A 17,013-nucleotide genomic window follows, 5' to 3' on the forward strand; every position below is an offset into this window, starting at 1 on the left:
CTTTCTCCAGGGAATACTAGCAGTGACAGAGACATCCCCCTCTGGTGTCCCCCTCATGAGAGGAAATGAACCTGCCCTGAAGCATGGAGGACTTAAGTTAGCCTCGTGGAGGCACTTACATGATGCTTGCTTGGACCTCTTTCTGGGTTTTGGTGGGTAGATGGATCAGACTTTCTGTGCTGTCACAATCAATGAGGAGGTTACTAATCAGCTTTTGTCCACATAGATAATTAAATGCATTAAAATCCAGAGAGACCAGAGGGCTGCAGGTTGATTTGTGCCCACTAAGAACATAACCCAGAGGGGAGGGAATTGAAAGCCTCGACAGCTAGAATACAGTGTCCCCCAAAGTGTTAGTGCTAGTCTCTGACCTCGCCTCAGGGCAACATACTCCCTGGTGTCCTCTTTATTATTCTGGGAACCTAAGTGAGAGAGATCGCTGCAGCATGAGAGATCAGACGCAATCAAGAAGAGGTTTCCCCACAGAGAGGGTTGGTAGTTACGCTTCCTTGAGGGAAAGGAGGGCTGCTCCATTCTTGGCCAGCTCTCCTAGAAATCATTCCCTTGCCCCTTTTATCTCCAGTCCACCAGTCTGTTGATGGAAAGCAAATGCTCTGTCTTGGTCCTCAGGTTTCTTCTTAACCCCCACTGCCTCCAAGGGGCCCCAGGAGCCAATTCGAGGCAGGGAGAAAACACCTGCTGAGCACTCAGCAGGAGCCTGGCTGAGAGCAGAAGGAGAAGACCGCGTTTCCCAGGCGGGGCAGGCAGACACCGAGGGCCTTAATGCAAAGCTGCAGGGTGTCTGGCTCTAATGGAGGAACATCATGCCAAGGAACTTGGGGCCAGAGGTCAGGGCAGGGTCCTTGAGAAGATGACAGTTTGATTGGGCCTGAAGAATGGTGAAGAATTGGATGTACTGAGATGAGAGAGGGAGGAGGGAAATGATGTAAACAAAGACACAAAGCAGCAGAAACTATAGACGTGAAAGGGACAGCTGGCAGTCCACTTAGCTGGAAAATAGGGGATGAATGAGGGCCGGGGGAAAGGAGGCAGGCTGGGGCTAGATGGTGGATGTGGTGGATGAACAGGGCAGGCTTGGAATGTCAGGCCGAGCACTGGAGGTGCTGGACCTGGAGAGACCCATGGTGTGCCCGGAGGTGTGTGAGCCAATGGGACACGGAGACAGTATATGGAGTGGATGTGTGTGAAAGTGTGGATGTGTGTGTCTAGTTTTGCTAATCCAAGGCATCATTATGAAACATCTTGAATATCGCAGTGCCCATTTTGGAAATCAGTCCTCCTTCTTAATAGCGTAGTGGTCAAGGGTGTTTCTGGAATCAGACACAATTAGGATCAAGCCTGGGCTCTGCCACTTACAATCTGGGTGAAAAAATCCCACAACCTCTCTGAACATCAGTTTCCTTTGTATCTAGAATAAAGCATAAAACTTGCTCAGGGAGGTGGTGAGGATAAAGTGAGGTGTGTATGTAAATCATTAGTAGAATTCCGGGTGCATAGTAAGTTGTCAACAAATCCTAGCTGTTGCTATTATTGTTGTTACTATTATTTTCCTTCTATTGCCCATTCGTCACCCCAGGTACCTGCCCCGGTAATCATCCCCAGCCTCCCCCCAAATCCCCATGTCAACCTGATCTTCCAGGTCTGGGGGTGGCTTGGGACCAGCTCCCCACTCCCACCAAAGGTTCTGAATTATCGTTACTGTCCCCGTGCCAGTGTGAGCCTCTCCCAGGGCAGTGTCGTTTGTGGGAACCTCTCTGCCACCTGTCCCTGTGACACCAGGTGCGGTGGGATGCGAGCCTGCAGCAGAAGCTGTAAGAAGTGTTAAGTCGGCAGGGCTTGAGGAAACCCCCCAAGTCCCCGGCCTTTTCTCCTCCCCGAGAACCCCAGCTGGCCCTTGTGCACAACCCAACCATGCGCAGCCCGGTGGTGGCTATAACTGGTGGACCCCACCCTGAGCCATCTTCCCTGCTGTCCACTTCTCATTGCCTGTTGTGTAAGAAACTCAGTCCTTGTCTCCTGCCTCCCCCAGGCCAAGGACGGCTACTGGGAGGGGTGACATGGGGATTTATTTATTTATTTCCTTTAATTTATTTTATATTTTTGGATTTAATCTTTATTGTATTTTCCATTACCATTTAGTACCCTTATACCCCCAGCAATCACCACACTATTGTCCATGTCCATGAGTCCTTTTAACTTTTTGTTCAATCCCTCCACCCCCTCACCCCTGCATTGGCTGTCATCCTGCTCTCCATCTGTGAGTCTGGCCTCACTTTGTTAGTTCAGTTTGTTCATTAAATTCCACATATGTGTAAAATCATATGGCATTTGTCTTTCTCTGACTGGCTTATTTCACTTAGCATAATGTTGTACAGGTCCATCCATACTGTTGCAAAGGGTAAAATTTTCTTCTTTTTTTACAGCTGAGTAGTATTCCATTGTGTAAAGGTCCCATAGTTGTTTTATCCACTCATCTACTTGTGGACACTTGGGCTGCTTCCATATCTTGGCAATTGTAAATAATGTTGCATGAACACAGTAGGGCTTATATTCTTTTGAATTGGTGTTTTGGGTTCCTTCAGATATATTTCCAGAACTGGGATCACTGGGTCAAAAGGCAGATCCATTTAAAATTTTTTGTGATATCTTCATACTGCTTTCCACAGTGGCTGCACTAGTCTGCATTCCCACCAACAGTGCAAAACTATTTCCCTTTCTCTACATCTTTGCCAGCATTTGTTGTTTGTTGATTTATTGATGATAGCAATTCAAACAGGTGTGAGATGACATCATTGTGGTTTTAATTTGCATTTCTTTGATGATTAGTGATGTTGAGCATCTTATCATGTGTATTGGCTATCTGTATGTCCTCTTTGGAGAAGTGTCTATTCAGGTCCTTTGCCCATTTTTCAATTGGGTTGTTTGGGTTTTTTGGTGTTGAGTTTTGTAAGTTCTTTATAAATTTTGGATATTAACCCCTTATCAGATGTACTGGCAAATGTGTTCTCCCATTCTGTTGGTTGTCTTTATTTTTCTTTTTTCTTTTTTGAGATAGGCTGTAACGCAATGAATTTCCCTCTTAGGATTGCTTTCCCAGTGTCCCACAGACTTTGGATTGTCGTGTCCTCATTTCCACTTGTTACAAGATATCTTTATTTCTTCCTTGATCTTGCGTTGACCCATTCATTGTCTAATAACATGTTACTTAGTTTTCATATCTGCATGTTTTTCAGTCTTCTTGTGATTAATTTCTACTTTCATAGCATTGTGGTCAGAGAAGATGCTTGATATGATTCCCATCTTCTTAAATTGGTTGCACTTATTTTGTGTCCTAACATAGTCTAGCCTAGAAAATGTTCTATGTACACTTGAAAAGTATGTATATTCTTCTGCTTCAGGCTGAAATGCTCTGAAGATGTCAATTAAATCCATTTGATCTACTGTATCATTTCAGGCTGCTGTCTCCTTGTTGATTTTCTGCCTGGAAGATCTATCCCTTGAAGTCAATAGGTGTTAACATCCCTGACTATAACTGTATTTCTGTCAATCTCTCCCTTTATGTCCATCAATATTTTCTTCACATATTTAGGTGCTCCTATATTGGGTGCATAAATGTTTACTGGGGCTATATCCCCTTTTTGGATTGTTCCCTTTATCATTATGTAATGTCCTTCTTTTTCTCTTATTATAGTCTTTGTTTTAAAGACTATTTTGTTGGATAAAAGTACTGCTACTCCAGCTTTTTTCCCTTTCCGTTTGTATGAAACATCTCTTTCCATACCTTTACTTTTAGTCTGTGTGTATCTTTCGATCTGAGATGGGTCTCTTGGAGGCAGCATATATATGGGTCTTGTTCTCTTATTCATTCAGCTACCTTATGTCTTTTGGTTGGAGCATTTAAACCATTTACATATTTAAATTTTATTTCTTTATTTTTAGGGAGAGGAGCAAGGAAAGAGAAAGAGAGGGAGAGAATCATCGATGTGTGAGAGATACATCGATTGGTTGCCTCTTGCACTCACCCAACTGTGGACCCAGCCCATAACCCAAGCATGTGCCCTGACTGGGAATTGAACCAGTGACCTTTTAGTTTGCAGGCTGGCACTCAATCCACAGCACCAAACCAGCCAGGGCATCATTTACATTTAAGGTGATTATTGAGAGATACATATTTAGTGACATTTATTGTTAAACAAATTTTTTCTGTCCTTTTCTTTCTCTTTTCCTTCTCTGTCTTAAAGCAAGCCCTTTAACATTTAACAGTTGCAGTACTTGTTTGGTGTTAACTCCTTTAGCTTTAACTTGTCTGAGAAGCTCCTTGTTTCTCCTTCAATTTTAAATGATATCCTTGCTGGGTAAAGTAGTCTTGGTTGTGGATCTTTGCTTTTTTCATCACCTTGAATATTTCATGCCCCTCCCTTTTAGCTGAGATGTTCCTGTTGAGAAACCAGATAACAATCTAATTGGTGCTCCCTTGTAGGTAACTACCTGCTTTTCTTTCTTGGCTTTTAGGATTCTTTCCTTGTCTTTAAACCTTGTCATTTTAATTATGATGTGTCTCGTTGTCAGCCTATGTCCAACTTGTTTAGGACTCTCTGAGCTCCCTGAACTTGTGTATCTTTTTCCTTTATCAGATTAGGGAAGTTTTTAGTCACTATTTGTTCAAATAGGTCCCGATCCCTTGCTTGTTATCTTCTCTTCTTATATATTCTCACTATGTAGATGTTGTTATGCCTCATGTTCTCCAAAATGTTTCTTAAGGTCTCCTCACTTTTTAAAATTCTTTTTCCAGCTCTGCTTGAGTTTTTTTTCTACCTTGTCTTCCAAATCACTGATCTGATCCTTTGCTTCATCTATAACCTACTGTTTATTCCTTCCAGTGTATTATTTATTTCAGATGTTTTATTCTTTATTTCTGACTGGTCCTTTTTTATGGGTTCAATGTGTTTTTTCATGCTCTTGAGTATCCTTACAATCATTACTCTAAACACTCTATCTGATAAATTGTTTGCTTCCACTTCATCTGGTTCTTCTAGACAATACTCTTGTTCTTTCATTTGGGGTCTGATTCTTTGTCTTCCCATTTTGGCTGCCTTTTTTGCATTTTCTGCCTTAATTGTTAAACTGATCAGTGATATAGCCTCAAGCTGTAATTAGCAACCTGGCTTAAGCACCACAGGGTGGGACAGAGTAATTCCTGGGGGCAGGCTATTGCTCCCACTCAGGTTGATGCCATTCAGAGAGGAGTGCTCTTCCTGAGAAGGATGGCCTCTGCAGGATGGGAAATGACTCAGCACAGGGATCCTGGCAGCTGTTTGTTCAGTTTTCTCTCAAGCCTCAAACCCCAGACTCTCCTCAAACATCTCTAGTCCACTCTGCCCTCCCTCTGCTGGAGCCCAGGGTAAGTGGCTGCAAACAAAATTTTGTGTGTTGGCTCTTTAAGAGGCTCTCTGGGTCTCCAGCCAACTCTCTCTGGCAGATAGAATCCCTGCTGCTTTTCACAGCTGGATGTTATCTGGGTTCCTTTCTGGCTCTGGTGCTGTAGGGTTGGGAACCTAGTTTGAGATTTAGACATCATACCTCTCAGGGGAATCTGCTCCCCAACCCCACCCCCCACCCCAGCTGCTGAATTATCTCTTCAGAACTTAAGGTTCCACCAGTGGGAGCCCAGCCAGTGCTCCTGTGCCTCCCCTGAATTCCTTAGGAGTCTCATTGTGATGAGGTGGTTTTTTCCGTCTGCCCTTCATTATAAGGCTTCTCTCCAGCTAGTATCCAGTTGGTTGTTCAGGATGATTTCTCTACAATTCAGTTGTAATTCCAGATGGTTCTGGGAGGAGGTTAGTGTAGCTTCCACCTACTCCTCTGCCATCTTGGGTCCAACATGTGGATGTGTTCTGTTGGAGATTCTGGGTTGCCTGAACCGACTAAGGGACCTCCCCTCAGCCCCCACCTCTCAACCGTCCCCTTCTCTTGTACTCTTGCTTCTCCCTTCCCTTCCCTAATCTCCATTTCCTTCTTGCTCTCTTGTGCTTAAATAAAGTCACACAGTTCCTGCCATGCTTGTCACTCTTTTTTGTCCATTGTTTCAGGCCTGGAGGGGGTGGATGGGATCTCCAGAAGGGCATTTAATGTGTTGGGGACTGCTAAGGTCATGCCAGCTGTTTACTCATTGGTGTGCTTAGGGCTGGGAATACTGGGAATACTGAGGTTGGGTGCTTTCATGGCTCAGGGATCCTCGGGATAATCCTCAAGTGCTAGGAAGTGTCCGGCACAGTGCTGGCTCATAGCAGGCACTGAGCAATGTTGAGAGAATGAATGAATTCATCTCTAAGCTTTCCAATTTCTCATAGGCCAAAAAATAAAATTGCTTTTTGTGTTGGAGAGGATATAATTTTTTACATCCTCCCCATAATTTTTGATATAATTTTTGATATTGCTGATCAAAGTATAAATTGTTATTATAATGACTTCGGCAAATATTTTTTTTGTGTGTTATAACATTGAACATTTGGTCATTCATTCTATGATCAAGAAATTCCACTCCTAGGTGTATATAAAAAAGAAATTCTCACATGTATGTATCATGAGACATTTAGAAAAATGACCATAGCACCAGCTTTGAAAGAGGAAAAACAAAACAATACAACAATTACATCACGTGTGATATATTCACTCATTAGAATACTAGGAATCCTAGTGGAGGAATCCAAGTTACATAATATATATATTTTTAAAAGCAAGTGCCCTTTTTTTGGTTAAAAACAAACATAAACAAGAACAACCCCAGAAAAAATATTATTAGGTATATGCATGTTTATAATGAAACTTAAAAAAAAAAGCAAGGGAATAATGACACAAATTCAAGGTAGTATGTAGGTAGATAAAAATTATTAGTGATGTTGTGGTTCTTGTGTCAGCAAGTAGGCTCATGGGTATTTAATATTTGTTATATTATTAAATAAGTAATAAAATCAATATGCTATTTATGAAAATTAACCTAAAATGTGAGTTTGTAAGTTGAAAGTGAAAGAGCACATTAAGGTAATTGATTAGAGGATCAAGAGTGAATTGTATACAGTAGGAGTAATTTTTCATGAAACTTATTTCAGTTTATCTGCATGGGTATGTACATAGAAACTGATTCATGATATAAAATAGATTTCTTATTTTGAGTTGTGGTTAAAAAAGTCTGGGGGACTTCTGGTCAAGGTAGAGGAGTAGGTAAATGTGGCTTACCTCCTTGCACAACCACATCAAAATTACAACTAAAATATAGAACAACCATAACTCAGAACTGTCCAAAATTGAGTTGAATGAAAGACTGACAACTACAGAATTAAAGAAACCACATTCATCTAGATGGATAAGAGACAAGGAGATGAGATGTGGAATGGGCTGGTCCATGTGTAGTGGATACAATTTGGGAGAAATATCTCAGGAGCGAGGAGTCCCAGCCCCATACCATGCCCCCAGCTCATAGTCCCAGTGCCAAGAGATAAGTACCCATGACTTCTGGCTACAAAAAACAGTGGGGAATTGAGTTGGTGGAAGAAACTTCTGTAGTCCCAAACAGTTGCTCTTCAGGAACCTACACACGGACTTACTCAGATTCACTCCCTCTGGGCTCCAGCACTGGACTGGTGTAGCAGCTTGAAAGGTACCAGTGGCATATGGGGAGGAATGGAAGTGTCTGGCATCATGGCGAGAGCAGGGGAACAGCTTACTCCCAGACAGAAAAGCTGGCAGAAGCCATCGTCCCTTTTCTGAACCCTTCCCCCGACAGAGCCATGACACCTGCAGGTGGGTGCCATATCTGAGACTCCATCAAACTGGCAAACACTGTTTGCCCTGCCCTGGAGATCCCCTGAGACTCTGCCCCACCCAACTTCCAGGCCCACCCAAGCTGTTAAGAGTGGTTTTTCCATATGAATGGCTGGTCTTGGCTCATGCTTCACAAGTTCTTAAATCCTCTCAAACAAGTAACAGCCAGCCCCCCCCCCATACCTCTTGCTAAGGGGCCCCAGGCATGACTCTAGTAGCAGCCAGCCTAGGTTCACAGCTTGGCTTCTCCTGGGAAACTTTAAGCCCAGCACAAGTCAGCAGCCATCTTGGATTGATTCACAGCTTATGCAATGTGGCCCCAGGCAGAACATAGGTGGGGGCTGACCTTGGCCTGCACCACCTGGGAAACCCTAGAGCCTAAAAACCCAGTTGATGGCTATAGACCATTTTGGCATACCACCCTGACTGTGCACAACCGATCCTCCATAGAGGTGGTGGTTGGTGGTCAGTGGTCACAGCTGGTCTTTGAAAGTAACTGGCCTGGGTAATTCCCTCCCATTGATCTGCTAATAGCAATCAAGGCCTCAATGACAAAAGGAGGGTGTACTCAGCCTACGTGAGGGGTGCACCTCAAATACCCAGCTCAGGTGATAGGGGAGGCTACCACTGGGCCCTACATGACACCTATTATATTATTTCATGTTAGGTAGAGCTATGTATTAGCTCTACCTAATACATAGAAACAAACACAGGGAGGCTGATAAAATGAGGAGACAAAGAAACATGGCCCAAATGAAAGAACAGATCAAAACTCCAGAAAAAGGACTGAACAAAATGGAGATAAGCAATCTATCAGATGCAGAGTTCAAAACACTGTTTATAAAGATACTCAAGGAACTTCGTAAGGACATCAACAGCATAAAAAGATCCAGTCAGAAATGAAGGATACACTAATTGAGATAAAGAACAATTTACAGGGAAACAACAGTAGAATTGATGAAGAACATAAGGAAGCCAAAAACAAACAATCAGAACCAGAAGAAGAACAAAGAATCTGGAAAAACGAGGATAGTTCTGAAATTCTCAGCATAGGGGGACCAGAAAGAGAAGAGCAAGAAATGATAAATCTATTAGAAAAAAACAATGAGAGCAAACTTCCCTAATTTGGTAAATAGACAGGCAAGTCCCAGAAGCACAGAGAGTCCCAAACAAGATAGATGTTTGGCCCTGCAAGCTACATCAGAATTAAAATGCCAAAGGTTAAAGATAAAGAGAAAATCTTAAAAGCAGCAAGAGGAAAGCAGATAGTTACCTATGAGGGAGTTCCCATGAAACTGTCAGCTGATTTCTCAAAAGAAATTTTGCAGGCTAGAAGGAATTGGCAAGAAATAATCAAAGTGATGAAAAGCAAGGACTACAACCAAGATTACTCTATCTAGCAAAGCTATCCTTTAGAATAGAAGGACAGTTAAAGAGCTTCCCAGACAAGAACTAAAGGAGTTCATTATCACCAAGTCATTATTACAGGAAATGTTAAAGGGACTTATGTAAGGGAAAAAAAGATCAAAACTATGAATCATAAAATGGCAATAAATGCATATTTATCGAAAATTGAATCTAAAAAACAAACTAAGAAAACAATAAGGAGACAGAATCATGGATATGGAGAGCGTTTTCATGGTTGCCAAATGGGAGAGGGGTTTTGGGGGAATGGGTGAAGAGGAGAGGGGATTAAGAAGTATAAATAGGTAGTTACAGAATAGCCATAGGGATGTGATGTATTGTATAAGAAATGGAGTAGCCAAAGTACTTATACACATGACTCATGGACATGAACAGAGGTGTGGAGATTGTCTGAGGGAGTGGGGGTTGTTGGTGGAGGGGGCAAAGGGGAAAATCAGGACAACTGTAATAGCATAATCAATAAAATACAACTTTTAAAAAAAGAAGTAAAAAACATTTGATAGGCTCCTAAAGAACCTCTTGGCAAGGTATGCCAGTAGATATGTACCAAAAAGTTCATAGCAGCATTGTTTGTTATAACAAAACCAAAAATACACATATGCATACCCATAGGAGAATGGAGGATTTTTCGTACACTGGAATACTATGCAACAACAAAAAAAGAAACTAATGGGCAAATCTCACAAATGGAATGTTGAGGAGGAAAAGCAAGTTGCAGAAGCATACAGGGTAATTTTATTTGTATAAAGCATAAAAGTAGTCTAAATTAAATGATTGCTTAAGTGTTCATTCACACATGATAAAATGATAAAGAAAAGCAAGAGAATGCTTAACACAAAAACCAGGATATTGGTTACTTTGGAGATTGTATGGGGTCAGGGATGAAGGGTCTCACAGGGGGCTCTGAAGGCACTGGTGGACACGTAAAGATTTGTTTTATTATTTTTGCATTTAAATTATTAAATGTATGTTATATATAACTTTTTCACATGTATGAGAAATTTGTGAACAAAAAGCCATGCCAACAGCAGCATGCACTCTCCAGGCCTATGGTTACTTCAGCTTGGAATTATAACCCCAGATTTCTTACCTAGTCTTCAAACTGGAACCCCGGTTTCTCTCCCTCCTGTCTGTCTCCCACACGGCTACCAGAGAAGCCTCCCCAAGTTGCATATCTGGTGGCAATGTGACTGGTCTGCTCACATTTTGTGGCTCTCCACTGCCCACCGCGTAAGCCCAAACTCCTCATCTCCACACATTTCTCCTACCTGAATCACCCCTTCCTCCCTTCCTTCTTCTTTAGGCCTATTCCAGGCCTGGGACCTCTGCTTTTCTATCTGAGCCCACTGAATGGCCCCCTTGTACTCCATGCCAGAATTCTGCAAATGTAACAAGGTGAGGTCACAAAGCCCTTAAGAAGGAGAGGCTGTGTCCTCAGAGGTGAGGATTCTGGAAGCTCCTTGGACTGGAGCTCAGCTCAGTGCTCACGGGAGGCTTGGAGGCCATACACCTCTTCTCATCATGGTAAGACTTTCCCACACGGTTCGCAGGCTTGCATGGGATGAAGGGTCTTGGACTTCATCCACATCTGGGACAAGCTTGTCTGCTGTGTCTACAGCTTTTGGAAACCGGAGCAGAAAATGATGGGAAGTGAGCGGGGGATGAGGCAGAGATTGGTGGGAGATGATGTTTCTTAGCCCATTTATATCTTTTCCTCCAAACCTCATCTTCCCTAGAAGGAAGTTTGCACTGAACTGGTGTGAATGGTTCCTATTCTTTGGGTGGAAGGGTGTGTGACTTAATCTGTCCCTCAGAGGAAAGAGCATGGGTTTAAGATTTGATCTGTCTCAGCTTTTGACTGGCTGGGTTATTCCTGTCCCTCTGGGTCCTTACTTCCTAGTGTGGTGGATGTTATGAGCGTCAGCTTGCCCAAGGAAAGGCAGTGGGGACAGTAACATCTACCTGGCCCACTGCATGGGTGGCTGTGGGCCCCAGCGAGGGGGTGGAGGTAAAAGACTTTGAAGAGTGTAAGGCATTGTGCTAGTGTCGCTTACTGTGCCCGGGCTGTTTATATGTTGGTCTGTGGAGACCGTGCCAGAGAGGAAAAGCCGCTGATTTTGTTCCTTGTAGACAGCCCTTCGCATCCAGAGATCTGGCTCCTTCCCTTCAGTTTGTAGGAGGAGCCGAAATCTGGATTCATCTCTTATTGACATTCATCCAGTTAAGGAAGTTTATTCATACTTAGGTTTTTAAAATGTATTTTTAAAATTAGAAAATATTGAATTTTGTTAAAAGCTTTTTGCATTCATTTAGATGGTGTATAAGTGGTGAATGACAATTGATTTCCTAGAGCAGATTTCCTATTCCTCTATGTGGGATAAACTCTATTGTGGTCTTAGTACAAAAACTCAGTTCAGTAGGTTGTTGCCCCGCATTCTTGCCCCTTGTCCTTGAGTTCATGTTACTTCTGGATCTCAGGGCCTGGTGGAACACCCACCGCTATGCCAGCCAAGCTCATTTCATTTTCCCAACAACCTCTGCAGACAGGATACATTACCATCCCCACTTAACAGAGGGAGCAGCAGAGGCCCAGAAAAGTTGATGATCAATGCTCAGTAGCAGGCAGGTGGGTGGGTAGTTGACTGTTTTATCGGCCTCCTTATTTAGTCTCCTCACTTCCCTGATCCTCCCCTCACTCTGCTGCCCCTACCCCCAGTGTGAAGAGACAAAGGTGACCATGCAGAGACACATGCAGAACCTGAGGCACAGCAAGGAAGAGCTGAACAGTCTTAACCAGGCCATCCAGCAGCTGACTGTGGAGGTGGACAGTGCGAAGAGTCGGGTGAGGGGTACCAGGGGTAGGGGACACAGTGGTGACCTTAGGGGTGTGTCCCTTATTTGTGATAACTAGGCTAGAGCCCCCCCCTTTGAAATAGAGTTTCTATTTGTAAATGTCTGAGTAAATAGGAGTGTGGCTGTATGAATGTCATGCTTACATTTGCCTACGACTCCCTGTAGTTCATGTGGATAAGTGATTAGCATGCAGATAAATGTGTTTGAATATGTATGCTTGTTGTATATCATGTTTTTTTAAAAGATTTTATTTATCTTTAGAGGGGAAGGGAAGGAGAGAGGGAGAGAAATATCAATGTATGGTTGCCTCTCGTTCATCCCCTGCTGGGAACTGGCCTGCAACCCAGGCATGTGCCCTGACTGGGAATCAAACCTTGATCCTTTGAGGCCTACGCTCAATCCACTAAGCTACACCAGCCAGGGCCGTATATCGTTTTTTATGTGTATGTACATTTTTATGTCTGTGTGTTTTGTCTTATGTAGCATTAAATTTGAGCTCATCTTCAGAAATTGCAAGATTTTACCTAGAAATCCAGTTTTCTGGGTTCTCTAAAAATGTGCAGATCTGGTGACATTAAACTTTGATTGCACATGGTACCATTTGGCTAGAGGAGAGAGGCCCCTGTCCACCCATGTGGGGATGTGCTCCTTTGCATGCCACAGCGCCCCTCACCTTGGACTGCCTCCTTTGACACCGAGGCAGAAGGTTCTTCACCATTTATCTCCCCTTCCCTGTAGAAGAGGACAGGTGCTGAAGCTACGTCTCTCTCTAAGGCTGAGAAATGAAAGACAGGGAACATGAAAGAGGTCCTGGTGATTTCAGGACAATGAGAGCACGCACACTTCTCTGTGGAACTGGTTACTGTTGCATGTAGTTAACATTCCACCTTTACCTTTTGATGCCTCCAGCCTCACCTCTGTAGGCATTTGTGTTTGCCAGTCAGGCTGCAGGACTGAGAGAGTTCCCACATGAATGCTTTCTTTCTCCTGACTTCTTTCCCTGTGCACCTCCTCTCTTCCAGCATGCGTTCTGCCAAGCCCTCCCAGCTCACACTCCACACTGCCCAGGGAAGAGGTTCTGCTTTGATCTTTTCTTGCTTTTTGCAGAGAGACGTGTCTAGGCTCTGAGGGAGACTTGTGGGGATTCTCCCTCCTCTAAGAACCGATGACTCTGAGGGGACTAGATGGCAGATTCCAGGGGTGCATGGCAGAGTGAGAGGGTAGTCATGTTGGGGTGCAGTTTCCCATCAGCCACAGCTGCTCTGATCCCCTCTGCTGGCTTTCTAAGCAGCAAGCACACCTCCCCAAGGCAAGCAGTTATTATTATTATTTTTCCCCCAAGACTTCAAATTTCAGTATTTTGTGAGAATAGGATAGCCTTCTTGTTAGTTTCCCTGATAAAACAATAATGCCAGCATTTTGAGCCAAGGAGCATTTGAGGCTTTTCACATCTGAGGTCATATTACACTGTACTGGTGTAAAAGGCTTTCTCTCAGCCATCCTACACAATGATCTGTAGTCTTCATTGGCCTTCCATCCTCTGGGAAAGGTCTGAGCCCTTGAGGGGAGATGGGTGAGGACCAAGGATGACCTTCTGTCTGTGGTCTTTCTTTCACCCTCAGCCCTGCAAACTAGAAGGAGCCAAGCACCCACCAGCTCTGCAGGAGCAGGGTGCCTCAGGCAGTGCCAAGGGCAAGCTGGCCTCACTGGAGGCTGCTCTGCAACGGGCCAAGCAGGACATGGTGCGACAGCTTCGGGAGTACCAGGAGCTAATGATAGTCAAGCTGGGCCTGGACTTTGAGATCGCCACCTACCGCAAGCTGCTGGAGGATGAGCAGAGCAGGTGAGGGGTGCTTCAGATATAGCAAGCATACAGATGGGGTGTCGTGGGGGGTCATCACCTGGGTACTCAGCAAATGAGGACGGGGTGGGAAAAGGTGACCTGAATATCCAAGAACTTGTTTTCCTAGGGCCAATTTGTTCCCAATATTCAACAGCCCCGTAGACAAAGGCCCTAGCCAATGGACAACTCATAAAGCCATTCATCCCCAGGATCAGACAGAAGGGGCGAGTTTGCTCAGCTAGGGGGAGTAAGGTCTCATTGTGAAGTGCCTCCTTCTCAGCTCTGCCCCCTTCCTGAGACCTGGGGAAGGCAGTGTTTGTGGCAATAAGTAGGGCCTGGCTTTTACCCTTAGGCAGCAGTAGGGACTCAAGGACTGCCAGCTCCATCTGATTGGGGACACAAGGCTTAGGGGAGGGGGAGGGAATCTACCATGTGGCAAGCATGCTACATTTATTATCTCCTTTAAGCCCACAGAAACCCTGGGAGAATGTTTCTATCCCAATTTCACAGATGAGGAAACTGAGTCTTAGAAAGGGCAAAAGGATGACTTCAGGGATGCACAGGTAGAAAGGGATTAAGTGCGGCTTGAACAATATCCTTCAGATAATTGAGCCGTCTTCTCTATGGTCTCCTTTAAAATGCATCCCCACCCATGGTCTCCCCTTTCAAGACATTTAGGCTCCAAAAAAAGTGTATATCTCTTGCCTTCTTCCTCTTCCAAGAAGTCATCAGTATAAAAGCGAGTTATTTAAATTTACTCAGAAGTCTGTGGGGATCTGAGAGAACCAAAGAGCTTGCAGAATGGAATGATTTCTGCCTTCCTGGAGAGGGCCAGGCGTGTTTTGTCTTAGCGAATGGAGCGGGTTACAGCAGGGAGATAGAGACACTTCACCGTTTCCTCCTCCCTGCAGGCTTGGCCTAAGACTGGGAGCAGGGAGCCTCAGTAAGTACATAATAGGCATAACTTAGGGTAGAGGGCCCAAATCTTATTCCCCCTCCTCGTGTGTATCCTCTTAGGAAGGGAGAAGGGGTCTGCTTCCTCTGCCTCCCTTTGCCAGGGGCTATTTCTTCTCTTGGGGGTCTTTGTGTTTGCGTGTGTTGGGGGGAGGGGGTCCTATGGTCTGCCCTTTGTGGGGAGGTTCTGTTGGTTTTGCCTGGTGTGTAGAAAGAAGTTCTGTGGATTTATCCTCGTGGAGAAGACCGTTTTAGTCATGGGTGGGAGGAATCTGTGTCTGACTTCAGGGAGGGACAGATTCTCCAGTCTGTTTCTGGGGCGAAAGCAGTCTGTATCTATTCTTTTGGGGATTTTGCACGACTGTCTCTGAGTGGGGAGGGTCTGTGCATTGCTTCCTGGTCGAGCTGTTTGTGTGTCGGTCTTCTGGGGTGGAGGGAGGGAAGGGGATAGCCTCCCCTCCAGCAGCTGCTCTCTGCTCAGCCCAGGGCGGTGATCCCACCAGCCGGCCAGGCTCCGCCTTGGGCTCCGCTAGCCTACTGCCGCCACCAGCGGGTTCCGACACCCTGGATGCGAGCGCCCCTGGCGACGGCTGTGCGCTCTGCAGCTCCTCCGGCTGTGTCGGGGATTTCAGCAGCAGAGGCTTCCGCGGATGTTGAACACTTTCCGCCCCGCACAGAAGTCAAAAACCCCTACATTTTGCCCCAAAGACTTGGTCTCAGATGCCCCTCCCATGGATCTGGCCCTCATCTCACCTCTCCCTCCTGCCCCTCACCTTAGAGCATAAAGCCTCTGAATGTATTTTGCCCCTCTGAACTACCCCCACTCCTCTTTTCCTGGGACCCCTCTTTCACAATAAAAATGTTCTGCAGTGGGCTGAGCCGCCAGGCTCTTTGCATCTGGATTCTTGGGGCTATTCCTAGAATGAAGACAAAACTGCCCAGATTTGGGGTTGGGGGCACTACCAAGAAGCAACGGTCCTAGTTCTACTTGGCAGAGGGGCTGAAAACTGCATTCATTCATCCACTCACTCACTCTACGAACACTGAATGTCCTCAGAAGGCCAGACATGGTGTTTGGTAAGCAAGACAACCTCTAGTCCTAGCTCTTTGGAGACGACATTCTGGTGGGGAGGCAGGCCACAAACACGGAAACAGACCAGAAAGAGAACAGAGTGGGAGAGGGATGAGGACGAGCCTTCGACTGCCCAGGCAGGGGCACTTGAAGGCGGGCCCACGGGGAGATGGCCATCGCAGACTGGGGCTGGGGGTATGAGCACAACTGGGTGGCTCAGGCCGGGGTTCTAGTTTAACAACTGATCTAATGGTGGGCTGGGGGCAACATAGTATGGTGGGGAAAAGCTTGTCTATGGAATCAGACCCAGGCTCCAGTTCTGCCTCTACTCCAGGTCTGTATTGTGGTTTATTTACTTATTTTTTCACAGGGTAACTGGACTTTAGGGGGCAGAAGATAGGCCAGTTTGGGGTGGGGTGGCCAGTGAAGTTTGGGGTTTCTGAGCTCTTTTCTTGCCACAGAGCCTGAGAGATGCCTCCATTCACAAAGCTCACATTCTTTTCTATTGCACAAAGGTTACATTACCAACGCATCTGGGGAACAAAGGTTCCTGCTCTCTAAGTCCCTGGGTAAGGCTAAGGTGCAGGATTGGCCAGAGGCTCTGGCTTTACCTTTTAAGGTGTACCAGTGCCAAGGTGTCTGCTGTGTTTTCCTGGGTCCCTGCCCAAAAGTATCTGAATGGCTCCCTTCCTGGTTAAACAGAGCACTCTCATGCTAGAGGAATGGGATGGAAACTTGTCTGGCAGGCTGCCACCCACCTGAAGGGTAGGAGACCTGGCCTCACCGGACTCTGGCATCAGCCCCGTTTGATCCAAACTTACTGACACTAACTATGTAAACGTTCTTACCAACACTCCCAGTGCAGGGCAGCTCCTGAAAGCAGAGCTTGCCCTTCTGCAAGACTTTTTGGTTGGGCTCTGTGTTCCCCGCATTTTGCTAGGTAATGACATTCTGTGATCTTCAAGGTGAGGTTTTATTTAGCTCTGGCTGTGCTGATCGTTTGTGGGAAACACAGAAGGGAACA

General features: G+C 45.2%; 1 protein-coding gene across 1 annotated transcript; it reads left to right on the forward strand.

Moving 5' to 3' along the window:
- Window positions 1-1,064: 1,064 nt before the first annotated feature.
- Window positions 1,065-15,574, forward strand: LOC119041611 (keratin, type II cuticular Hb5-like). The gene is made up of 5 exons (XM_037134984.2): window positions 1,065-1,157; window positions 11,984-12,088; window positions 13,743-13,963; window positions 14,875-14,906; window positions 15,399-15,574. Exons 1-5 carry the CDS (start codon window positions 1,065-1,067, stop codon window positions 15,572-15,574), a joined length of 627 nt encoding a protein of 208 aa, XP_036990879.2.
- Window positions 15,575-17,013: the final 1,439 nt, after the last annotated feature.

This window comes from Artibeus jamaicensis, unplaced genomic scaffold, assembly GCF_021234435.1.
Source record: "Artibeus jamaicensis isolate MK-2021 breed Jamaican fruit bat unplaced genomic scaffold, CSHL_Jam_final contig_233, whole genome shotgun sequence".
NCBI classification, from domain to species: domain Eukaryota; kingdom Metazoa; phylum Chordata; class Mammalia; order Chiroptera; family Phyllostomidae; genus Artibeus; species Artibeus jamaicensis.